This window comes from Perca flavescens, chromosome 23 (assembly GCF_004354835.1).
Source record: "Perca flavescens isolate YP-PL-M2 chromosome 23, PFLA_1.0, whole genome shotgun sequence".
Lineage (NCBI taxonomy): Eukaryota > Metazoa > Chordata > Actinopteri > Perciformes > Percidae > Perca > Perca flavescens.
In genome coordinates, this window is record NC_041353.1 from 21,669,545 (window position 1) to 21,696,921 (window position 27,377).

Consider the following 27,377-nt stretch of genomic DNA (forward strand, 5'->3'; position numbering starts at 1 on the left):
TGGTCCCGTTCCAGTGAGCAGGGCTTGCATGCTAGCTCATACCAGGGCCCTGGCCCACCTAAATGGAACGTGGCCCGAATTAGTGTTATTGATTACACCTGGATTTGCCCTGCAATACCGTGTGAAAATGGCTGCTTTAAAAAGTGCCTATTAGGCACTATTTAGCTGTGTTCGAAACCGTTCCGTATCACAGAGATAGTGCACTTTATACAGTACAGGCCAAAAGTTTGGACACACCTTCTCGTTCAATGTGTTTCTTTATTTTTATGAATATTTACATTGTAGATTCTCACTGAAGGCATCAAGACTATGAATGAACACATATGGAATTATGTACTTAACAAAAAAGTGTGAAATAACTGAAAACATGTCTTATATTTTAGATTCTTCAAAGTAGCCACCCTTTGCTTTTTTTGATAACTCTGCAAACCCTTGGTGTTCTCTCAATGAGCTTCATGAGGTAGTCACCTGAAATGGTTTTCACTTCACAGGTGGGCTTTGTCAGGGTTAATTAGTGGAATTTTTTCCCTTATTAATAAAAAAGCAAAGGGTGGCTACTTTGAAGAATCTAAAATATAAGACATGTTTTCAGTTATTTCACACTTTTTTGTTAAGTTCATAATTCCATATGTGTTCATTCATAGTTTTGATGCCTTCAGTGAGAATCTACAATGTAAATAGTCATGAACATAAATAAAAAAACACATTGAATGAGAAGGTGTGTCCAAACTTTTGGCCTGTACTGTAGTTTGTATGCCATTTTGTAGTGGTGTTCAAATTATCCAATGTTAATTTCATTCACTATATAGTCCACTATAAAATACCCACAATGCACAGCTAATTTGAGTGTACATACGATGTACCCTACATTTAACTCCTGTATACCACAATGCAACGCGGCCGTGTTTTCCCGGCGGAGAAGAAGAAGCAGAAGTCACCGCAAAAACTGAAAAGGAAAAATGGAGCGGACATTTGTTTCTAACCAGTTGAAATGTATCATGCAACATATATACAACCTTTTACATTCCTCCAGGGTGCTCGGTTTGTTTCAGGGACGTATTAGACGTATTATTGTTTCGGTTTGTTAAATGATGCTGGGCGCGCCCGCCTCCGTCATGCAAACAAAGGGCGCAAGACACACAACAATGTGTTTTCAGTGAGTGTCCGAAATCTCGTTTGGTCGTTCCCTATATAGTTGACTATTTAATAAACGCTATATAGGGAATAGTGAGTCAGTGAATGAGGGAGCAGATTCGAACACAGCTTTTGTCTCTCAAGAGTCTCCTAAAGCGGCTTCCTTCCTGGTACCTTCCTTCTCCTACCTTCTTGGCAACTCTCTAAGAAATCCTGTGATACTTATATTGGGAAAAGCTGCCTACCTGTTTCCTAAATGCTACTATAAACAAAACCTAGACAGAAGCAAATATATACCACATAAACATGATGTGTAGAATAGAATTTCATAGAAACACTGTAATGATTTGAACCTCAACAGAATGGAGTACCGCCTTGGAATCCTGCTTTCTTGGAGTCCTGCTTTCACAGTGCTGGTACTCTGTGTGCTGGATCCCTACACCCCACTTTCTTTTATCGCTTGTCTGTGGCTTTCATGATGATTCGAACTTGAAAGAACATTTTCCGTGTGCCCATAAGTCATTTATGGCAGTGTTTCAGAGCTCTGATTGGTCTGGGTGAGATTGCCCTTTCTCGTGATCAAATTGCTGGCCTCAGTGCAGTGGATTAAGACAAACCAAATGATGTATTTTTAATTTTTATTTATTTAGGAAAGCTTTTTTTTTCACTTTTTCCACTGCTTTGTTCACAATCGTTGACTAAATCCAAAGTCATCTACTCGAGGCCACTGAGTAGTGCAACTGAAGCATTTTATCGCCATGTTCCAATGTTAAAACCTACATCGACTCTCGCCCAGAGTGCTAAGTCACCTTCCCATTAGCTTCTTTATTAATGCATTAGTTACAGTGTTTACGTTTCTACAGCTCAATTACTAATTGAGCCAACTTAACACATTTTGCTCCTGTTTACGACATATGACAAGGAGAGGACAGAGTTTTGTTTCTTCCTACAATCCTTGCATCTGCAGTGTCAACCCTTAAGTCATAGTATTTTCTCCATTGGCCTCCTGTGGATACATAGGCCCTGATAAGGCGTAATCTCAGATGGGGCCACAGGGATCATACCTTTCAAATATCCACACAAAACACAGCAATCAGCATTAGTGGCTGCCTCCTATAATCTTAAAAGCATTTTTAGGACAACCACGTGTTGGCAGGCAGCTGCTCCTCACAAAATAATCTCCTCGAAAGCATAGAGTGTAATTAACAGATGGTCCCACTTGTTCGTGAACTCATGTTGAGGGTTTAGTGTAGTGTTAGTTTTAGTGGCGTTACAGTTGTGGACAGTGGGGTTAGGCCACGGATCACGGAAAATGCTTTTAAGCAGTTTATGTGTGTTTGTTGTTTCTCTGTGCGTTAGAGATTGTGTGTGTGTTACATAGGGCTGGGCGATATGGTTGAAAACTGTATCACGATATAAGTTTTTCATATCGGTTGATATTGATAATTATTGATATTTTTTATGACCTATTTAAAATAAGGACCAGGAGAAAAATATATTAAATTTAAACATTTTTATTTAAAACTTAACCCTGCTCTGATTATAATCCCCTCAATTATAAAAGCAGAAATGTCAACACAACCATGGAAAACATAATTAAAATGTAAACAAGTCTAAAATCACAATGAACACTTAACAATTATCTCTTAACATTAAGGTGCAAAATTAAAGAATAAGTAAGAAATGCTTAATAAAGTGTCATAAAATAGTGCAAAGTGTTAGCTAAATATAAGAAACCTGAGAAGGAACTATTTTCTGCAGGTTTAGTGCTAGGTTGGTAACCTGGCTTGGACAGTGCTCAGCATGTCTGCCCGATTTCTTTGTGTGTTTAGTATGTCTGCAGAGTACCTCTCCATGGTGCTCTGCTGCTTGTAGTGTTTAGTAAGGCGCTGATGCAGAGTACCTCTCCATGGTGCTCTGCTGCTTGTAGTGTTTAGTAAGGCACTGATGCAGAGTACCTCTCCATGGTGCTCTGCTGCTTGTAGTGTTTAGTAAGGCACTGATGCAGAGTACCTCTCCATGGTGCTCTGCTGCTTGTAGCGTTTAGTAAGGCACTGATGCAGAGTACCTCTCCATGGTGCTCTGCTGCTTGTGCCGTGTTGCAGCTGTAAATGTTGTTGGACGTTGATGGCGAATACGGCTGTGCTTGAAAGTGTGAGCGCGGCTAAAGTGGTAAAACAAGTTTATGGTATTACCAGTGTTGGTCTGACGACATTGGTCTGACTACGGTCAGACTTATAAAATCCCCAAAACTGCCATACTGACTTTTCCTGTTTTATCAACGATTTCCTCGCTCGCTCCGGCACTCACTTTCCACTCCACGCCGGTTCTGTTATTGAAGAACACGAGACAGCGATGTGGCGCAACCAAACATGATACTGTTACATGATTGGCTGTTAGAGTGTCACTCCCCACGTTGCTAGGTTGCCAGAGAGTGAGGGCCTTTGTTCATGCAACCAAACTTGATTCACAACCTCTGGTTTCTTCTGATGAAGAAAAACAAGTTATCGAACGTTTTATCGACCGCATTTTCTATTGATATTGATTATGTGTCTATCGCGATACATATCGTTATCGTTTTATCGCCCAGTCCTAGTGTTACATGTTCTCGATATCTCTTTGTTATCCCCTCTTGGTCAAACTGATTAGTCTTAATGGTTTTGCTACTTGTTATTTCTTGAAAAGCTATAATACAGTCAGAACTTTGTTTTAGAATTTGGACCAGGTCTGGGTTATGCTGGTATCGCACTACTCAATTTTGTCTTTTGAGTACTTGTAATTTGGGAATGGTTACTGCATATGGAATGGATTGAATCCATGGTATTTAAGAGCATGGTAATATAAATGTCTTTTCTGTGTGTGCTCAAAGGCTTGTGTCTTTTTCTTGTGTTTTCACATTCACAAGTCCCACCGCTGCTTTGATTTGTCACTGTTTTATTAGATAAGTGGCTTTTCTTTTGATCTGCAGAGTCTAGTGTTTTCACATCGGAGTGTGCTAACAGCAAATGAGCAGTTAGGTATTAAATCTGAGTTAGAGGATATGAACAGCTGAGTCAAAGACATACCTGCTCTGAACTTTTCATGTAACATCATGTCCATCATATACAAGGAGTAGTAGGGTCAAATTACTGTGGATTCATTAAATAACCTACAGCAGGTACCCTCACTAATGTAGCCTTGAGTAACTCCCCAGCGGGTCAGTGGAGCGGCCGAGTGGCAGCCAGCAGAAACTTTCCCTGGATAGATTAAGGTTAAACTCCGTATCATGTTTTTTTTTAAGGCCTCTCTGGGGAAAGGAGCTGACAGGCTGGCTGATCCTCCATCCTCCCTTGCTTGCACTATAAACAAGCGGTTTATTAAAGGCCCGGAGCTGCAGCCCCTTAAGGTGCATTTCGACACAGGTTCTGAGGTCTTTTTAAGTCCCACAATTCAGTGTGCCTGCCTGTTTCATCATTTCAAAAAGGTTCCTGCTGCATTAGTATACAATGACAGAAATGAGGGTGCTTCTGTGTTGGAAAACCACTAGTGCAGCCTGTGTGTTCTGTAATGTGAAAGATAAGTATGTTTGATGTTGCAAATAAGTCCAGTCTTGCAAACTAGCCTTCCCACATGAGGTTAAAGTGCACTTTAAAAAATCTGTGCTTTTCCAAGCCAGATTGCTTTCAAAACAACTGAGGGAACTGCATTTTGAAAATATTGTACTAAGAACCTACACATATAAAGTGAAAGAAATTACACCTATGTTGCATTACGTCCCGTTTTGGTAACCCATTGCTCTCCCCTCTGAACAGATATGCAGTCGTCAGAGCAGCGCTGACAGGCCAGACTCTGGTTTAACCCAACCATGGAGTCCTCCTCGGAGTCCCAGCAGGAGCCTGAGAAAACTTTGGTGAGTCAACATACAGTACTTGCATATCTAGGTAGTCCCACGTGCAGTATATATTCAACAACCTGCTATTCCAAAATGGGAATTGGGAAAGAATTAGCGATGAATAAATACAAATGTGATGGTGCTTTTAAAGGATTATAGGTTACTTATGTGCTTGTAACTGCTATCCTTTTTAAAGGTTCTGAATGATGAACTCAGGGTAGAAAATATGTATTGAACGTTTTGGAGTGAAACTCTACTACTCAAACCTCATACCACTCAAAGCAAACACTTTATTCTGTAGTCTCCAAAAATCCACTATCCAAAAATTGATTCGCATTCATATCGTGATTCAAGCTCTACTGATTCAAAATCGATTCCTAGAATTCCAAAAATCAATTCATTTTTTTTTTTTTTAATGGCGTGTATTGTCCTGCGTGTGTTAAAGGTCCCATGGCATGAAAATGTCACTTTATGAGGTTTTTTAACATTAACATGCGTTCCCCCAGCCTGCCTATGGTCCCCCAGTGGCTAGAAATGGTGATAGGTGTATACCGAGCCCTGGGTATCCTGCTCTGCCTTTGAGAAAATGAAAGCTCAGATGGGCCGATCTGGAATCTTCTCCTTATGAGGTCATAAGGAGCAAGGTTACCTCCCCTTTATCTGCTTTGCCCACCCAGAGAATTTGGCCAACCCATGAGAGAGAGACATCATGGCTTTCAAATGAGAAAAGTGGCAGTTGGTCAAGGCCACACCCCCACCCTCCACCTTGCCCCTCCCTCCCTCCTCCTCAATAGCTACAGACACAGAAATGGCACATCCTAAGGAAAGCTCATTGTGGGACTGGCTCTAGTGGCTGTAATTCTGCATCACTGCTGAATTTCGGGAAAGAGACTTCAGATATAGTATTAGGGGACCACTAAGGTCTATATAAAAGCATCCAAAGAGCACCATGTCATGGGACCTTTAAGAGAACGCTCCATCCTCATTGAAGGCGAGAGTTTGGGCCCATTTCGGCTTTTATAACCTTGAGGGGAACTTGATAGGAATCATGCTATATGCAGGCTTTGCAAAGCAAAAGTTAAGTATTTTGGAAACACCACAAACTTGAGAACTCCCATGGTACAGCATCACGCAGAGATTAACATTAAAGACGTGGACAAACAACAACCTAAAGTACCTAAAATACCAGTCAACCAACGCACTCTTTCGATGCTCTAAACTCCCACCGAACTCTGAACAAACAGCTCTTTCTATTTAACAGTTTTATTTTATACTTGAATTAAATGTATTTGAAAGCTGGCCAAAGCTTGGCACTTTGCAGTTTTTAGTTGCAAAAGTTTTTATTTTTGTATGAAGACATATAAAGTAATATCAAACTACATTTAATTTGTTGTGTTTCTTTTCTTTTAAATTGTATGTCTACTGCAATCACATGGGAAAAGTAACTACATTTACATACTGTGAATCGTTTTTTGAATCGAGAATTGTTTTTGAATTGAAAATCGATTTTGAATCGAATCTTGAGCCTAAAAATCAATATCGAATCGTAACATTTTCTGAACCGTGCACCCCTAAAATCCACCCACCCTGCCTCATTGCCTCTCCTTAGTCGCTGATAATTGTTCCTGATAATTGGTGGTCTTCACTCAACCTCCTAATATAGTCTTAAGTAGGAGAGGGTTCTTGTTTCCTGCCAGCATCAGCGATTTTGTGTGTGTGTGTGTGTGTGTGTGTGTGTGTGTGTGTGTGTGTGTGTGTGTGTGTGTGTGTGTGTGTGTGTGTGTGTGTGTGTGTGTGTGTGTGTGTGTGTGTGTGTGTGTGTGTGTGTGTGTGTGTGTGTGTGTGTGTGTGTGTGTCAATAGATACACAAGACAGCTACAGCCACTTGGCTGCAGATGATTAAAGTCATGCAGAGGTGTGTTTTTTTTTTTTTTTGACGCCCTCTTTCATAGGAACAGAAATGGTGATGAAACTGAAAATGATCAGGACATATTTATCCACACTTCTTGTTCTTTGTTCTGTACTACAATGTACATTTATTGCAACTTCCTGTTTGGTGTTGCAGGTTGACAGTGCTGCTCTGATGACCCGCTGTTCTAGATTGTTCTAGATGTGATATGCTGAGTAGAAGGCATTTATTATGAAACTTGCTAATATTGAAGTGCAAAGCACAATGATAATCTGCAAGTTCTGTAACTTGCTAATAGATTCAATGTGCTGCTTTTAGAGATCGGTTGATTAAATCAACTAATTGATTAGTCAAAACAAGTTTTAGTCAAGTCAAGAATTTCTTAAATGACACATTGTTTTCACTATGCCTTTTTCACCAAGACCTGTGCTGTGTGTCACCTGTTGTAAAAATTTTAACTTAAATAAAAAAACTTGAAAAAAAAAAGGACAGCCCTACTTGCTAAATAGTCTTTATTAAGACTATTTAAGATAACATGGAAAAAGAATCGTGATAAGATCGTGGCTCATGATCCTGCCGTGATACGAAGGTCAGGAAGGTATGAATAAATAGATACCGCCATAGCCTACTATCCTCGATTATTGTCTTCCACATGAAGGTTTGCGTATTCTAATGTGACCGAGCAGGGATGGGAACCAGTGGCACCTTCAGTCAGCACGTACACATTCAAACACCCACACATAAAATACCACTTCCCTCTTCTCAGCTCTCAGGAGTGTGATTCTGCCCTTTCATTTCACCTTAATCATAATCCTCTGTAGCCATTTTTGCAGCGAGCAGGAGGCCAATTATAATTGCAGATAACCGGGGTGATAACCGTGCTGGCCATCTCTCCCACGGGCCTCCACAGACGATGACACACAATGGGATCGTATGGGAGCAGAGCTAAAAGCCCCTTTCTACTTCTTTAAGTCTTGGTTAGAGTGGGAGGGAATTTTAATAACACTCAATGTCTGTTAGTAGTGCAAGCTAATTTCTCACCCCGCCTTCTCGGGAGCCTATTTTAGTGGCTGCAAAATTAAACTGCCAATGCATAAATTGGTTTGAAAGCCATGTCGTTGTATTTACTGTTTCTTTTCAATGCTTTCTTTTTGATTGGATTGAATTTGATGAATGGATACGATTTAGCAATAAACCTTCTTTGTGGAGGCTCTGTGGCATTGTGTTATCACTTGATCACACATTGTAAGGGGACTGCAGTGCCAGGATGGTGTGAGACTTCGGCTATGGGACGTATTGTGTAGCTGGCATATCCCGCTGTTTGCTAAAGGACCTGTTGGTAGAGAGGATGGCTCCCAACATGAGAGGAAAGGCTCTGGAAAGCACGCCAGGTGTCTGGCGCGTCTCCTCTCGCTCTGATATCCTCACAGTCAGGGGACTCTTCATGAAGGTTTAAGTCTGCCAGCCCTCCCTCCTGTTTCAAACACCCACTCCATCCACCATTCAGTCTGCTGTCATTTGCATTGTACATACTGTAATGAAAGAGCTGGTGGCCTGCTGTTCAGAATAGACAGCAGTGAAAAGGCACATAGACAGCCATTATTCACTTGAACAATGGATTTAAAGTAAGAAAACAGGATCACTGACTGAGAGGATTTGAGCAGATGAAATGAATGAGAAAAAACTTTGTATCCTCGGTGGGTGTTGAATTGCCTTTTGGCCCCGACATTTGTTCCAGAGGTGCTTTACGCTTTTCAACAATACAACACTAGTTGTGCTGAGAAGCTCCCAGGTGTAAATGTGTTGTTAGAAAAAGAGATATGCATAATTTTTAGTTTTTAGAAATGTAGTCATTGCAGTCTCTCAAGAGCAACATAGCTACCATTCCCATCTGATGCAACTACTGTACAACACGTGCCATCAACCAGTTTGCATCAAACATAATTAGGCCCATAATACATCCAGAAGGCTTACGATTGAGTCTTCGTATCCCAGAACTCTTCTTTCAACACTGATCAGTTATCTATAATAGTACAGTACAATACATCTAGATAGTGCAGAAGAATTTGAGCCCTTTATGAATTAGAAAAAAAGTAGAGAATTGCAAGTGTGCATCTTGTCTTGTTTGACTGCACATAAAGACCTATATTGACAGTCTGGAGGCCAAGATTACTTTCATAATAAAAATCGACAAATGGTGTATCCCCTTAATGGACTCTTTAATGCGGGCCAGGAAGCCCTCCGCTGTACAATAAATTATCAAGATGAAAATCTTAACCGATATGAAGGATTACTGGGTCTAAGGTTTGACTAGATTCAATGGAGTCAAGTGTATTCAAAGAGCACTTTTTAGCCACACACTAGCGTTGTAACTCTGGGGATGGCATTGACGGTCTGTTGGTCCACCGCTTTAGTCCAGACTAAAATATTTCAACAGCTAGCCTATTGGATAGATTGGATTGGACGAAATTTGTTGCTCACATTCATGGTGCCCAGACGATGAATCCTAATGACTATGACAAAGCATTATACTTTTGATAGAAAACTTGATATTTACCATTGATGTCAAAGATACAAAGACTAATTGTATCAGACCTAATGAAAGCTATGCAGGAAAGCTATGCCTGGTTTTTCCCAAGTATCAACACCAAAAAAAAAAAAAAAAACAGTGCCCCCCAAAATGCAAGATGCAATGCCAATAGCTATCCGCATGCAAGTTTTAATACCACTGTATTGATTTATCTTGATTCTGCCGTTACAACAAATTTTCTAGCTGGCAGAGACAGGGTCTTTGTTCTTCAACATGCAGTACCACATAATGTGACAGGAATAAGCTACAGGAGGCTGTGGGAAGCCATAGGTGAAAATTGGCTTCAGGCTGCTTCACTGGTCGGACTCAGGGTTCTGTTGACAGAACCAAGCCTGGACTGATGAGACAAATTCTCACCACTAAAGTAAATGGGCTAAAGTAAACAGGAAAAGCAAGCTTATTCTCCACGGCTTTAGCTTGGCCTCAGACGCTGAAAAACTGCAGCTCTGAAAATATACAGTAACTTTCAAAAAGACTTGACAAAGTGAACTTCAGATGATGTGGGGGAAGTTGCAAATATTTAGGATTTAACCAAGTGTGGTGGAGAAACTTGAGTGTGTCTTGAGGGCGTCTTCTGCCAAGATTTGTTCAGTGACAGAAAAATCAGTCTTAGTCAAGGTGGTGGGTGGGCTATTGATTTGAGGGCAGTTATCAAGACAGCATGGATTTATTAACACTGGGAAAGTAAAAGGCCGGGGCATGCAGCATCACCTAGATTGGATAATTATTGGAAACGCTGTGTGTTCCATCAAAGTATTGTACTGTAGGGCCCTGTAGGAACACATTTAGCTCTCTGTTTTTTGCTGGTGTGAATTGATAACTGCACACATGAACTGGCACACACACATGTCTCTTGGAGTATCCAGTTCCTTTGGCTTGAGGAGGGTAATCTATTGTGTGTCAGCTCACTGGCAGCAATTATGATGAAGTATGTCTTCTGCTGGCTTCAATACTGAGAAGAGGGAGGAGTGGCAACCACGCTCGCAATCATGTGTGGCTTCATGTTTTATACGTGTCCTCTTTTACAAATGTATCCCGTAGCTAATATGCACGGACCCTGTATACAATCCTATAGAGTAGTGCCCATTGTTGAGGTCATTCAAACATTCATAAATATATCCTCGGTTTAGTACAAAGTATACCGAATCATATATACTGTAGTAGCTGTAGAATAATGTACTTTTCGTGATGTTTTTCTTTCTAGAGATGGAGGAAAAGTGCAGCAAGTATGCTACAGTCTAAAACTAGCAACCTAGGGTGCTATCAATCTGCATAGCAGATGACTCCATCTAGCTCAGTGAATCAAACTTGCACACTAGGTTACTAATGGTAAAAGCAATGCCTCTTAGATCACAGTCCCCACTGGCGTTTAATCAAATAATAACATTACTAATGCGCATAAGCAAATTAGTTTACGGGGTGTGTCTAATTGCTGGGGAGTGTGTTAGTACTAGCAATCTGCATGCTTTATTGGATGGTGATGTTGTTTTGTTCGTGGTGTTTCCCATCTTTGCTGACAAATTGTTTTGGCTTGTTAACAGTATGTTTAAGTTTATTTAATTTATATAGCACTTTAAAAGCAACCAAGTTTGTGCCAAAGTGTTTCACAAAGATGAGCATAAAACACACACGCAGATATAGAAAACCGGTTAATCACAATTAAAATTAAAATGTCTTAAGGTGCATCAACAGACTCAGCCTGTCTAATGGCTTCTGGCAGGCTATATACAGAAAAGGCCCTATGGCCCTGGTATGGTGCGGAAGTCAGGTTATGTTGATGACTTGATTATGGGAATTGAGCGGTAGGTAGATTGTAGAGCGTATCGTCTGCGTAGCAATGAAAAGAGAGGTTATGGTTTGGATGATTCTTCCCAATGGGAGCATGTAAAGACAGAAGAGAAGTGGACCTAAAACTGAGCCTTGTGGAACCCCATATACAATATTTGCGGGTGAGGAGGATGAGTTGCCAAGGGAAACAGTGAACTGTCTGTTTTGAAATGTATGATTTGAACCAATCGAGGGTGGACCCAGAAATGCCGACCCATCGTGACAGGCGATCCAGCAGGATCATGTGGTCGACAGTGTCGAAAGCTGCACTAAGGTCTAGAAGAATTAATACAGAACATTTACCACAGTCTGCAGCACAGATGACAGCACATGTATCGGTTTTATGCCGGACTTAAAGTAGTCTAGCCCCGTTTAAGACCATCTCATCCAATTCCTGCACAAACAGGGCAACTTTGACTAGCGAAAGTAATGCCACACCACCAACATCTTGTTTCAACATCATTCTCCATCCCTAATGTGGGTATGTGACTCTCCAGTTTTCTATAGGTGTTCTAAAGTAGGGGAAGTTTTGAGCCACTAAATAAGTGCCTTTTTAAAAAGATAATGTAACACCAAGTTACTGTTAGGGGTTTTTGTGCTGCTGCCACAGTCACTTCCATAAATTAGTGCTTTGTTATAACTTCTTATTTGAGAAGACATTGTCAAAGTCACAGACTGAATCACACTCAGCAGGAGTTTCCTGCCAGCAGCTGAGCTCTTTAGTCTAATTAAAATGGCCAGTGTTCCATTGCAAATGAACTTTACATTTCTGAATGTGATGGATGCAGTTTGTTTGTTTAACTTCAGTCTCCTTGAAGGGAAGTTTTGGTTACTTCCTTTGCCACCGCAGTACAGTTCAAGGAACAGGCCTTTTTTTTTTTTTTTTCAAGATGTAAATAGTTTCTCAGATTAAACTCCATAATGTAAATCATTGTCATCTATCTCAGCACACATTGATTACAACTGTTCCTTTGTGAAAAAAATTGCCTTTTCCCACTATCAGCATGTAGTTTTTTATGTGTACCACTACACTTCTGTGAAATAGGATTTCCAGAACTTGAAAGAGCAGCTACTGCATCTTCAAAATATTCATCAAAAACATTTGAATACTGACAAATGTTTTTTTTTTTAGCTCCACACTCCTTTAGGTCATACAGCTTGATTAATCCACATGTAGTAACTGCATAAGCAGCCTAATCCAACCAGTCCTTGACTGGATCCTGAAAATGTCGTAGTTATTGATGGCATTTTAATATTTTGATGAGCCGGTCGCACTGGTACTTTTACCACTCTCATTTCTGTCCGTGCAAAGCTACAGCCAGCAGACTGAAAGCAGGGGTAAACCGCTAGTCTGGCTCTGAAATGTTGGAGGTAAATCCACCTACTAGCACCTTTTGTTAACACACTATGGGCCCTATCTTGCACCCAGCGCAGCGCAAAGCCCAACGCAAGTGTCTTTGCTAGTTTAAGTGCTAATTTCCCGTCCAGCGCCTACGTCGTTTAAATAGCAACTCTGTCTCCATCTGTGCGCCCATGGGCATGCTGGTCTTACAGGGAGGTGTGTTCAGGTGCATTCTTGACATATTGCTATCTTGAGGCAGCGGAAAATTATCGCGCCATTAGCGCTTCGCGCACGAGCCGGTCAGTTTCTTCTCCTGAAAATCTCTCCTTCCTGTTTAGCAAATCCGCCATCATAATAGGATGGACCTTGCCATCATAATATTAAGGTCTAAACGCGCCTGGCTTTTAAAGGGAATGGGAGATGACACGCTGATTGGTTTATTGCATGTTACGCCCAAAACACACCTTTGATTAATTAAGATACTAAGTACAACCCTTTTGAACCATGTGCCCGGACGCTTTTTTCCGCTGTTCAACTAGCAGTGGATTCGTACACGTCCTAAACGCACAAACAAAAAAGTATAAAACAACACGTTGGGGTTTCATGAGGGGTTGTGTGCCTGACTATTTCTTGGCCAGGCCTAGTCACTTCCTGGAGTGTAGTCTGGTCGCTAAGAAATAGCCCAGCACATCCTTAAAAGAATTCACCTGGCAACAGACACATTCACATATTGACTAGAAAACAAAACATATGCCAAAGCAGACGGTGGCTTTGAAGTGACTTGGCCAGGGGGATTAGAGAACAAAACCGGTGACTGGTTGAGTTTTAACGCTATCTTAAGTATTTTTTTCACAGAACATTTACGAGTTATGGAGTTCGAAATCATATTTTTCAAGAGCCTGGGTCTGTCCGAGGTTTCTCCCTAAAAGGACGTTTTGTTTTTTTCCCCACCACTCGAGGGTTCTGCCTAAAAGGGAGTTTTTCCTCGCCACTGCACTAAATGCTTGCTCTTGGGGGAATTACGGGATTTACTGAAATTGTTGGGTCTTTGTAAATTATAGTGTGGTCTTGATTGGTACTATAAGTAAAATTGAATTGAATTGAATTTCAAGCAATTGGGTGACAAATTCGGCGAGAACCGCAGCAGGCTGCTGTCATGTCATTTCTGAGAGCAGCAATGTTAAACTACTTGTAAAGCTTGTACTGCTTTACCATCACCCACCCTTTTCATCCTAATTGCAGACAAAAATGTTCTGTTGTGAAAAGTAAACAAAGCAGAGTTCCGTTTCACCTTGCCTGAGGAGACTAAATGTGTTTGTTGATGACCAACCATTTGGCTGAATCTGGTTTTGCAGATGATTTACTCTAATAGAAGAAAAAACTAAAATCAAATTGAATCCAGTGTGTCGCTGCAGCTAGAAACGACCTTTGGTTAATGCATCTATGAGAAACTCTTCAACAGATGTGCAATTACATATGGCATTGTATCTCTACACCCCCCCACCCCACCCCACCCCGCTCTGTGGTGTGTGTGGCAAACAGTTAAGTCAGTTAATGGAAACAGCAGCACAGGAGAATGCATTAAAGCTTGCAATATTGGGCCCATAACAAGGTCACAGGGTGGGCGTGTGGGTGGGCGTGCGGGCGTGCGTCGTCCTCCTCCGGGGTTATTTTCCATGATGGTCCGGGAGATTGGGTCGGCCGCTTTGGTTTATTGGTGCAGAAGGGCCTCGGCCAACAAGAGCACAAGGAGGAGCCGTGTGGTTAGAGTAGCTCTGCTCGAGGGTGTACCCGGAGCTCTGACTTGCACTAATAACGGCTTCAATACACCAGATTGTGATTGTGGCTTTTAGTTCAGCCCTTTATAAACGGCGACAGCCCACTTCCTTGTTTGTGGTTGTGTGGTGTTTTGCTGGTTTGTGTGTCAGATGATGTTTGTCAGAAAAAAACACGTTTAAAAGAGTTGCATTGTATTCAAAATGCATGATGGAAGGTGCAATAGAGAGAGAGAGAAGTAGATGAAGGAAATGAAGGATGGAAAAGCTGAGGGAGAATGAACAAATGATAGTGATGTAACACATTTACAGATTAGAACAGTTACTAGTAGAAGAAAAAGAGGAAAGAGTACTAATCAGAAAGAGAGGGAGATAGAGAGGGAGAGAGAGAGGCTTGAATTCTCTCGCATGCTCGTTCTCTCTGCCTTGTCTCCTCCCTTTAGTGTGTGTGTCAGTGTGTGTGTGAGAGACAGGGCTGAGCTCAGTGGCTTGTCGTACCAGGTTTAGTCTGACCAAGAAGCTGTAGCAGCGGCAAGCTCACCTCCCTCGGCTGACTGACATACGGTACGCATTTCCTCTCTTTCTGTAAGTGAACCTTAACACTGTCAAAACGGGAAACAGGAGTGGGCGGATTAGAGTGCATTTCAGAGCGCGAATGTGTGAATTTGAAGAATTTTGTTCTGCAATAGGACGTAAACGTGTTCAAAAAGCTGACAATCAGCCTTAGAAAATAATTTGTCATGTGGTTGTTGGTATAAAAGGGAGCTTTTAAAGCTTCAGGCTTGTCTTTGGGATAAGGTTACACACAGAGGCTACTGTGTTGTTTCCTCTCCGGCTTGTTGTTTGCTCAGTATGTTGTCACTGAATGAAGGCCAGCACTCACTGCCACACTTTGCTCAAGAGCTTCTTGTGTACCTAACGGAGATCACGCTGCTTCTATTAGTGTGGTGGAGACAGCAGCTTGGCAAACTCTTAGTTGCTTAAGAGTCCTTTTTCAGAGAGATCCTTGAATGTGTCTGAACGAGTTGGACTGCTGCAGGCTGACAGCCAAACCATGGCTCTAATCAAGGCTAATGGCAGAGAGGGGAGGTCTCTGGTTGCATGCAACAGAGGAAGGAGCAAAATCAAGTACATTATAGAAACCCGATAGCTGCTTAATGCAGCGCTCTCAAGTCCAATTTAAAACCCAGTGAAGCTTTTAAGTACAGCACTTCTTTTTTTATATTTATATCTGGCTATCATATAAATTAACAGCAAAAATGCTAAACAAGATTCCTAATTGCTACCTAAATGTCTGACCATGTGTGTGGGTCATTGGAATAAAGGCAAATTACCCAATTATTTATTGCTGGGATTTACGTAACTTCAATTTACGTAATTTCCAGGAAGGAGTTGTTGTTTTTGGTTTTTACATTTTGCCCATAAAGAGACTGCAGGAATGTTGGCTGCAGCACAGGGGTGCAGGCAGCTGGTCCGGAGTGAGTGTAATCAGATTGATAACCTGTGTTCATTTATTCTGAGCAGCTGCTGGTGTCTGGAGTTTAGGCCTGATGCTGCTTCCTACAACAGAACAGGAAATCATTTTTGGTACACAAAACCAAATTATATTACACAGTGATCTTTAGTGACCACCAAAACGTGTATGTGTAATGCATAAAAAAAATTACAGCCTGGTAACTGATTGCTATTTAGTTTTTATTTCATTATTCAGACTGATTGTATTCAGGTTGGCTGTTTTCAATGGTGGAACAATTAAAAAGTAGCAAAACAATAATGTCAAAACACATTAAAAGTAAATGTCCTGAATTCTAAATCTTTCTAAGTTAAGTACATAGGTATTGGCAGTAAAGGTACTAAAGGTATGTAGATGTATTATTGGATTATTATTAGTGAAGCAATATTACAATAATCAGCATGTTATGGCACAACTGGTTGAGGAGAAGCCATGCCTGTTGCCATGTTTGCGGCCATTTTTCTGTTGTCGTTTTTCTGGCTTTGGCACAAGTAGATGATGTGTTCAACTTTAATCCGGTCAGCAAAACCGGCCTGGTTGCTTCTCCAACCAAGGAAACATGTTGTGTAGATGTGGGCATTGATTCACAGGTACTCTGGAGTGTATTGTAAAGACTTTGAATATAAGATCTTTTTAGTGCTAATTTTTCAGCCCAGTCTCCACTGCAGCATTAGTGGACCACCGCTCCCATGCTTCATTGTATATGTTGCAATTGGATCCTTTCTGCATTAGTTTATGATGAAATACAAGGCAAACAGGTTTTAGTTATTCAGCAGGAGCTCCTACGAAGAAACGGCACTGAATTCTGTCTCTAACCTTGATAAATATACACACAACAGCAGTTTTTGTTAGGAGTCTGCGTAACACCTCCACTCCAACAATTTAACTGTTACCCAGTTTGAAACTTTTTGTCGGGCACTTCAGATATCCAAATCCCTAACAAGAATGAAATCCAGCTGTGATCAGCCTGTGGTTCCATTTCCTCCTCGTTTGAGGTTTAAATTGCAGTTGGCCAATGGCCTAGCTCACAGCTTTGCCTTGTCGAAACTGGTAAAGCATTATGCTAATATTATATAGAATGAAAGTAACCATAAAACCACATTTGACTTCATTATTCTATAGTTAAATGTGTTGTGCCCAACCTGATTCCTCCATCACAACCATTGTAGATCTCCAATATTGCCACCGTGCTGCTTCCTCTTAAGGACATTTACCCTGTCACCTCCATCCTGACCCTGAGCCCCAAACCTCCCCTGCAGTGATGAAACCGAGACTCCACTCTATGTGAGGCCCGTGGACCCACCTAGCTACCCCCCACTTCACTGGTTTTGAAGGCTGACATGCTGAAATGCTCCAGTCTAATGAAATGCTGTCTGCAGCCTGTGTGAGGTCGAATGTCGAGCCAAAATCCTCCTCCCCACCCCCATGCTCCTTCTTCATGAAAGATAAAACATGGACAGATTTCCTTTTCTCTCTGTGCCGTTTCTGTGCCGTAGCAGACGTAAAATACTCTACATTTAATTGTAGTTCAGCACCAACACTCCAACACATTTTATATTATAAACACTTTTAGAGCCATTAGCTGTAAAGTGTTTCTTAGTATTCTTTTGAATACCAATAAGAAAAGGATACTTTTATTAAGTGGCCATTCATGACCCCCTAGTAAGCAAATGATACGATGTAGTGAAACGTAGTAGGCCTATTGGTGTAGGCCTACATGTTTACACCATGACTTAGACACAGATTTCAATACCTAAACTCACGGTATCTGCATAGCAATACCAATCTGATACCAGTGCTCACTTTCTCTCACATTTAAAATCTGTATAATGCTTCCTCACTGTATAGAATTCATTGAGGGATCATTCTTATGTAAATCAATAAGGAGCTGTAACAATAGCCCGTAACGTCTTAGGTGGAAATGTTTATACACTATCAATCCTTTTAGATTTGTGCATATTTAAATTATATTGTCCTAGACCAGAGGTTTCCAAACTGTGAGGCTTCCCAGGGAGGCACAGGATAGTTGAAGGGGGGAAACGCAGAGGGAGAGACGTGAAGCAAAGATACAACGTGAGGTGAACTGCTGCAATTTGAGTCAAATAAGAGACTCCGCTCTCTTAGTCATAGCTCAATCACATCTTAACACACAGACATGATACACATATTTTTATACTGTGACTTCTAGTTCCTAAGGATATCATTATCTCTGATGGCTATCATGACTAAATGGCCATAAATCTGCTATCATAGACGAAAAACCTCCTTATAACTTGCGGGACTTGTCTGAGAATCACTGTGTTTAAAAGGTTCCTTCAGTATCAAAATAATCCAGTGGTAGTCATCTGTACATGTATGGGTACATTACAAACAGGAGCTGCTAATCGCTAATGGTGCCAATTTGTCAAAATGTAAACAAATATAGGCTAAGAATCACGGCTCAAAGTGTAGCCCATAGCTAACTAACTAACTTACTTACTCCATAGCATAATTATACTTATAATGATGGGAACTGTAGTTCTAAAACTTAGGTTTTCAAAGTGTCTGACGTTAAAAACTTGTTGAGTCCTCTAGGAGGAGTTTCATGTATGCATGTTATCGATTAGCCCATACACAACTGTATGTATGCGGGTGAGTTTTTGTCTATGTTGTCCTATGACGTGTGGACACCGTACATACACACACTAAGGCGTGCGTGTGTATGCATATGTGCTCATGTGTATCCATTGTCATTTTTGTGTGCACTGCAGGGAGGTAGCCAGAGCAGTGAAATTCAATGCTTCTTAATGACAATAAAGTTGAACTTGAAAACCACTGTTCTAGACAGTTTATGAAAAAAAAAAAAGTGTATGCACCAGGGAGGAAATGTAAACTTGGTAATTCCTCATCTGCTCTCCATCTGCCTATTGTCTGTCTATGCAGTCAACACAGACATTTGAATAGACTTAAAGGCTGCTCATTCTGATAGATTGCACGATTGTAACTCGTACCTTCCTGTCTACTTTTAAAATGAGTGAGCAGTGAATAGTGTTTACTGCCTTGGCTCAGGTCCTCCTTTGGACAGTATCTTGGCCAACAGAGCCGACTCTGGCCACACTCTCTGGGCCCATATGATTAGACATTTTTATTTATGGTCGAGTTGCAGTTCCACCCCAGCTGTAAATCAGCCACTATATGGGCAGCTCCCAAGATCTGCACCACATATAGTCGCCCCCCCTGCCTGCCTGAACTCGGGCTTTGGCCATGGACCCACCTTGTGCTGATGGATGTGTCAGTTGTTTGATGGATGAAGCCATTCTGACACCACCGCATGCTGGCCCAGACTCTGAGTGTGTTTTTAACATTGGCTTGTGCTGCAGAGGAGGATTGAGAGTTGGTGAAATGCACCATCATAGCAGTTTGGCACGGCACAAATGATTGTATAAGTGCCTGCAAAATTATTTTGCATTGCACAGATGTGATGTGCAGTATCCTCAGTTTTACCATGAAATTGTGTTATGTTGCTATTTTTTCCTAATGAATACACTTTTTTTTTTTTTTATTCTATGACTTTGAGCAATCTACAATCCACAAAGTTATTTTATTGTAAATTATAGAGCAAGATTGTAAAACAACTAAAATACACTGTGTGTTTGTGTGGAAGTCATCAGTCAATTTGATGTCATATCTTAGAATAATCATGTTTTATTGTTTGTGGTAATAAGTTCTCAGTAATCGGAAACATTGCTTTTTCAATAAAACTGTGACCTTAGCTTTCAGTTAACTCTCAGGTTGTTACCTGAACCTGGGTTAGTTTGATTCTAACGTGTGCTGTAGTTTACTCTTGTGTTTTCAGAACCCTGAAGAGGAGTATGAATGCCTCCCTGAAACCAGCCGAAGCTCCTATCTGTGTTGTTTTGATCTTTGTTCTTGGAGTTTACAGTTTTTGCTTATCTTTATGCAGGAAGTAAGGCTGACCTTCTCTCATGATACCGATGATAATTCTACTTCTCGGAGAATTAGGCCTAGTCCTTTCAGTAATGTTGATCGCCACTTACAAGATCAGCATCTGGGACAAAAACTCTTGATTAGGACGTCTCTAGAGGACAGCTTGTATCAAGTTGCTTAATTGGGGCAGGCACAGAGAATGAAACAAGATACCGTCATGTGCTTTGGTTTTCTTGGAAACTAGAAACTTAGTTGTTTTCCGTTATTTGCAGTGGGTTTTGGTAGGGAATACAAATTCCAGGTATTTGAATTAGATGGATCACAATTGTCAGGAAGTGTGCAATTGTTTTATGAGGAAAATGTTCAAATTATTAACCAACTTTCAAACTCTTGGAAATAGGCCAAACACTTAAGATTGGCTTTCTTTTGTTACTGTTAATATATACCATGTATATAAAGATTTAAACAGACAAATCCCAGTAATTAATAATAATAACTAATTAGCTTCAGAAATAACAAAGCGCTTGGCTTGGCTTTGTATATACCACTGATTAATCCAGTGTCACAACAGCTGTTGTGAGTAAGTTCATTATAGTGTGTGGTAGGCGGGAGACTTTCTTATTAACCTAAATTGGCTGTTGGCACTCCCAGGGCACAACCTCAATAACAACACAATAGCTTGTCACCATTTTACATAAACATGTTGAGCAGTTAATCGACACAGATTTCCGACAATTTAACTTTGAGGAGTTCAGTGGCCTTTTTTGTGAGACACTATAAAATGCCTGATCTCTGAGAGAAAAGCCACCAGGGGGCTTTGGATAAAGAGGGCAAGCTCATGGATTGATGCTACTGGGATGCAAGCTGGGACTTGATCAACCCCAGCTGGGCCACCTGCATGTCTTCCCCCCCTCTTTCGCCCTTTCATTGCTTTCCTATCATTAAAGGCGGAAATGGCCTAAAAATAATCATAAAAAAAGAAAAGAAATCTGACTTCCCCTTTAAAAAAAACAAAAACAAACTGTACAGTAAAATCACATGAAATTCGATATGACTATAGTCGGGCTCATCCTGAACAGGAGTCCTTTGTAACTTTCTGCTAACCTGTTAAATTCTGTAATGAAAATTCTAATATGAGGAAATGATGTGTTTATTATTGTAATATAATTTTAGGTGACTTTCCCTTTAAATCTATCAAAAGGCTGTACAGTAAATCCATATGAATCTTTGGAAATGTCAGCTAACCTATGGAGGAAATGTTTTTTTATTTTAAATAAAAATAGTAATTATTATTAATTAATGTAATAGTATTATTGTTGGATTTTACTTGGTATATCAAATGGGAGAAATCCTTCTTCGTCCTTTTTGGCTGCTTCAAGCACAGGTACCGTAATGCCACAAATAGACAAGCATCGCAATCCAAATAGGCAGCTGGGCTCACTTGACGGCAGCCTGTGGCAGGCGAGGGGCACCGCCACGTAGCTGCCGAGCCTCAAAGCCCCGGGAAAATTCTTCCATACAGGAAATGAGGCTAACTCAAAGTTTTGTGTATGAAAATAATGTGACTCATAGGCTATGGCCTTCACAGTCACCTTTTTAGACAGACATCAAAACACCAAATGAGGAAACAGCCGTTGTTCCTCCCTGCAGTAGAGTTCAGAGACTTGGAGAAACTACGACGCGGAGCACTGAAACTATTCTGGACGATTGTGGAATGGGCTTACTAATGCACTTTATGTTGGAATTTTCCATTAATTTGTTACCCATCTTTATTTGCAGCAAGCATACAGTATGACAAGTATACAACAGAGTAAACAAACAGATACATAATAATGTTTGTAACCATCACTGAAATAGCTGCCAGTGATGACTCAGCTGCTCAGCAGCAGTCTGGCACCTGCAGTAGAAAGACGTTGTTCTCTTTGAGTCTCTTCTTATATCATTACCTTTTATCTTTTCTTCTCAGTATTCAATCTTTTTCCATGACAAAATGTTTTCATAGGCTACTATAACAATTTGTACAGTACACAGACTGGGGTGGAGGATTTGTTACCTTATTTTTTTTAAGCTATCTATATCTAAATATATAGGGACAGTCCATTAAGTATTAGACCAGCATTTAGGATTTGCCTTCATATTAACATGTTCTAATTCTTAGCTGAATAAATGCCCTTCAGATATAAAAAAAGAGGAAAAAGCTGTTGTTATCTCTTCTTTCCCTGCTACTAAGAAGAAACTGGGTCAGAATTGTGCTGCGAGTGATGTTTAAACATTATGTAATATGTCATGGCATTTTATCCTGCAAAAGCACTCTTCATCTTTTCAGACGCAGAGAGAGAGAGAGAGAGAGAGAGAGAGAGCTGTGTTTACGGCAGTGTTTCCTGTAGGAGTTTTTGAGGCTAGTAATTACTTTACTTAGTCTGTCTCTGGGTTGATTCTAATTCAATCTTAACGGACTATACTAAACTGGTATAGGTGGGATGCAATGGAGAGAATGTATTGTATGTGCAAGTGTGGAAATGAATATGGAAATAAGAATTCGGAGCACACTGAACACCGAAAGGAGCTCAGTGAGCTATTATGACTCACCAGCACTAGCATGTTCCCGGCTGGCTAGCATGTTAGTGGTTATCTTGTCAGCTACAGTTGTTCGCTAATTAGCCTAACGAGCAGTCCCTTTGTCACCAATGGTTTGCAAGGTGGCAAACAGAAGCAAAGGGGGGTGTAAATTGTGATGATGAAAGCACAGATATTGGAAATGAAATTGCTATTTGTACAAGTTAAAAAAACCAAATCTAAAACCTTCCAAGAGGCTCGCGAATTTAGCTTCTCTCAAAATGAAAAGAAAACACGACTGGTTGTGCACCTTTACTGCCCTGTCTTTTGCTTTATGGTCCTGCTTCAGCCAGAACGTGCAATATTTCAGTTTTATTTGAGAGCGTCTCCTCCACTGTCCTTGTATGTCAATGTCATCGTCATGACAGCGCAGCAGGCTGCTGGCTTTGGTCTGAAAGCCAGAGAAAAGGCAGACAGCAAAATGTGGCCTTGTTCTAAAATAGCAGCTTTTCAGCCTTCCCCCTGAAGCAGAACTGAACAACCACACTACACCGGGAGATTATGATGACGCTGTTCTGTTGTCGTCGTTTTTTTTTTAATTACCTTTTTTAATTCAGGGACTGTTGTCTGACATACATGCAGTGCTACACAAACTCACCTCATTTTCACCTCAAAGTTGCTCAAACCAAATATGAATAAAAATGCTGTGACACTGACCTAGAATCTGAAATAGATAGATAGATAGCTTTGTCTGTCCCAAAGCAGTGACGGGCTCACTAAAAGCACACATTTGAAAACATGCAAAACAGCAGCTTTGCATTGTCTATTTTATGTTGTTCAGAGTGCTTATTGCTGAGGGGATGAAAGATGTTTTGTAATGTGCCAGTGGAACTTTGTACCGTCTGCCTGATGGAAAGAGTGGTGGAGGGGGTGAGAGAGGGGGTTTGAGGTGAACCAGTGATCCAATTGCAGTGATTAATTCATTTAATTACTTAGGTTTTGTCCTTCATGGTAGAACAGACTCTTTGGAAACTAAATGTGTGAGTCTGTTTTCTTTAAATCATATCATCAGACTTCATCTAAATCAAACACAGCAGGCTGCTCACCATCCTGTATTGCAGCAATACATGCCATGTTTTTGCTATATAAATGAAGCTATTATTATTATGTCCAGCCCCATTTTCTGTATTTTCAGTTTTTGACATCACTTCGGAGTCGGACACTCATACATGCACATCTGTGACCTAGTTCACTAACATCCTGGTGCCGTTGCTTGCTCAACTCCTGGTTTGTCTCAGACCTGCTGCTTGGTTTACATGAAAACTGGCTCACACTACCTGCAGGTAGTCCAACCGCTGTAGGACAGAATAATGTGGTTGCACTGGGCGGCTCATAAGAGTACATGTGTGGGACTGGGAATGGAAATCCATGTAGACTTTGTTAAAGCAAACATCACGATTGTCAGCTGTCATCTTTCCCAGTGTCCTTAATCAGACCTTCTGTGTGAGTGCTATTTTTTGGGAAAGCCTTTTAACATGACTGTGATTATTGAGTACCGGTGATATTATTTAAACATTTGAATGTATTTTTTTTCCTTGCATTAATACATTTATTTATGAATAAAGTAATCTCCCAGGTCCACTCCTGTGCTTCATATCATAAGTACTGTGATATCTGATCATGTTCTCTGTAGCTGATGCTGTCTCTCTCTGGTACCTCGTGTATAAAGAAACATCAGTGTTTCAATGCAACTCTGCTGTCTGATGAGAGTTATGTAACCTAAATGGAGGAGCAAAAAGCTTTTTTCTTCAACCCAAACTCTTCTTCATTGCCTTGCATAACAGTTTGGGATGCCTTAAAAGCATATTTAACGGGTCGGATTAGATTCTCTGCGGCATATATATATATATATATATATATATATATATATATATATATATATATATATATATATATATATATATATATATATAAATATAAAAAGATAAATAACACTAATGACTTGTATCAAAAGCGTCTGGAGCCTAAAACTGCTTTGCCTCATTCGATCAGCTGTCTAAACCTGCCCACTGATAGTTACAGACCCGACACTGTGCAAAGGCTGTCTCAAATATCCTGCTTTCCCAAGGCAGCCGGGAGGAGGCCTCGGGGAAGACCCAGGACTAGGTGGAGGGATTATATCTCCAACCTGGCCTGGGAACGCCTCGGGATCCCCCAGTCGGAGCTGGTTAATGTTGCTCGGGAAAGGGAAGTTTGGGGTCCCCTGCTGGAGCTGCTCCCCCCGCGACCCGACACCGGATAAGAGGACGAAGATGGATGGATGGATGGATGGATGGATGGATCCCAAGGCACCTGACACCAGTTTTATCAATCCAGTGCTTGCCTTCAAGCCATTAACCAAAGGATCCTGTATCAGTTCTGTGATTTAATATCAGGCCTGAAATGTGGCCCTCATATTAGCTGCTGCAGCTTGGGAGAAAAACCCAGGCCCTTCCCACTCTGACGACGTATGCAATGACGTTCTCAAGTAGGTGTTCGTCTTCTACGTGTGCTAGTCACTCATTTATTCAATTTAAAAATAGTCTAGAGCTCACATTTAAAAAACAAAACAAAAAAAGTAATCAGGAGTCAACGCTGGCTGCGGTAAATGGATGCTTATGCTTCATTGAACCATACTGTTTTGAGAGAGATTTGTCCCAGCTTAGAGTCATAATAGTAAGATGCATTTCAACACTTTCTCAGACTCTAACCCTGTACTCTTACCGTGTAAGTTCTGAAAATATAAACTTTGCTCACTTTTCTCCAACCTCCTTCCTTTCTTTGTTCTGTTTCTGTACAGTACTGACGTTGAGTCTTAGAGCTCCGGGTGGCCACAGACGGCGACAATAGGTTTGTCCTCCATTTCTAATTCTCTGTGCCGTCAGGAGAATCTCAACGCCGTTGAATGAGTCAAACTTGAACCAGAAAGAAACCCTTTGATTGGCCTGTCATGCATTTAAATCTACTGTACCCCTCCACCCCTACGGTTGAGTCACCCACCAGCCTCCACAGCTTAATTGATCAATGTATAGTTAAGAGTGCTTTTCAAATGCTAATATAGGCCTGCCACATGCAGTGATCCAACAGTGTCTCTCATTACACTGTTCCAGTAAAACTCCTCTCAGGCTGCTTGTCATAATTTATATATATATTTTTTTATAAGTGACACTTTAGGATTATTCATAGCCCTTCTGACAGTCTCCTCCCCACTCCTACACACTCATCTGCATAATTAATCAGCACTAATCATCAGGTGAGGCTTTCATAAAGAGCATCCGAGCCGGGTTCACGCGTCAGTCTGTCAGTCAAGGAAATTGGCAATAGTTGCCATGAGTTTATCGTTGTTAGTGAGTTGAAAGAATGCGATTAGCTAATCGTGAAGACAGCGATTAATCAAATGTGAAATATTTAGTTGAATGTTTGGTGTAACTTTTCATTATTATATTTACTGGGTTTTTTTACAAGATAAATGCTGGAATAATGTTACATATCACAGATTGTTTACAGAAATGTCCTTTTTTTCAGTGGATTTTTCCATTTTTTTTTTTTTTTTTTTTTTATTACTTTATTGAACATGATCGTAGAAGGTGTAATATGTGGCTAAGAATAATCACAAATCGAATCGAAATATCTGTAAAATTGCAATTAGCTTTTTTCCCCAAATCGTTCAGCCCTAGTTTGTCTCTTGTTGAACCAAACAGAGAATGTGATCTGTCTTGTTTTGGGATTAGACTCACTGTGATCATGGATGGCAGCATTATCATACAGGTTGGCAAAAGCAGAAGATTGTTGATTTGGATCCCTGGGCTATTTTGGACGAACTATCTAGGAATCCTCCCAGCCTTCCAGCCACACACGTCTGTAACCACCATGACCCCGTGACTGTAGGTCAGTGTTTTGCCACCCAGAGGGAGAGGCCAAAGTGTAACTGTGCTTTCCCACTACGGGAGAATGAGCTGAGCCAAGATTAAATTAGAAACCCACTCTGTTGCTGCCTCTCCAAAAAGCCATGTTGATTGACCTCTGACGTTCAGTGACTATTTCCAAATCCGTTTGCCTTATTGTTGTAAGCAGCTCTTCGTATAGTGTGTATCCTCTCAGACAGTGGCTCTAAGGTTCCTAGCCAATCAGAACTTAGCTTTTAGTTTTCCCCTTCCTGATTAACTGAGAAATATCCAATCAGCGACGTTGTCTTTCTCCTACTGATCTGTCTGCGGTTGTGTTGCGTCTGACTCGATTAGTAGAATCCGTCGTAGTTCCAGGTATGACTGTGACGTCAGTTTTTCACGCTATCCACTGCAGCCGTGCGGATTGCCAGTGCGTGCTAATTAGGACCTTGTTAAATGGGCAGTTCCACCGAGCCAAATGTCCTCCTGAGGATGGAGACATTAGGACTATTCTGCGATGTGTTGTTTCTGAGTCTGAGAAGTGATTGTGAACGTGAGTGTGGTTACTGCTCTACTGCTGCCGATGTGTTGCTTGCAGGACAAAGTTGGCCATGGTGTTTCTGTTGTCTGTTTAGCAGCAACAGGTGGAAGTGTGTGTGGGGCCAGAGCTCAACATCTGGCCAATGAGAGCTCCTGTTGCTGATCTGTGGGTCGGACTTTTTAGATGGCACTGTGCTAACACCTCTTTTAAATGAAAGAGATAAAAAAAAAAATATATGTGTACTATGTGTATATGTATATATAATTAAAGTACACATTAAAGTAAAATGGTGACCATTATACTTGCTGCTGTAAACATCAGCAGCATACGAGCATTGTCCTTGTGAGGATGTTGCCATGCTAGTCAGTGTTTAGCTCAAAGTACCACTGTGCCAAAGTCCTGCCTCACAGAGCCGCTTGCTGTGGACTTTTAGCTTGTTTAATAATAATTCAGTAATAATAACTAG

At 40.9% G+C, this 27,377-nt stretch overlaps 1 protein-coding gene across 8 annotated transcripts in view; it reads left to right on the top strand.

Moving 5' to 3' along the window:
* osbpl8 (oxysterol binding protein-like 8) overlaps positions 1–27,377 on the top strand; it is a 94,194-nt gene that overhangs the window by 18,115 nt on the left and 48,702 nt on the right. For 2 of the 8 annotated variants that reach the window (XM_028571020.1, XM_028571021.1), the window contains exon 2: positions 4,926–5,023. In XM_028571020.1, coding sequence (XP_028426821.1) covers positions 4,979–5,023 — 45 coding nt within the window. In that variant the 5' untranslated portion in view covers positions 4,926–4,978. Of the gene's footprint in view, positions 1–4,925; positions 5,024–14,930; positions 15,034–27,377 lie in introns of those variants that run through there. The other 6 variants (XM_028571026.1, XM_028571023.1, XM_028571022.1 and 3 more) reach the window with 6 other exon arrangements.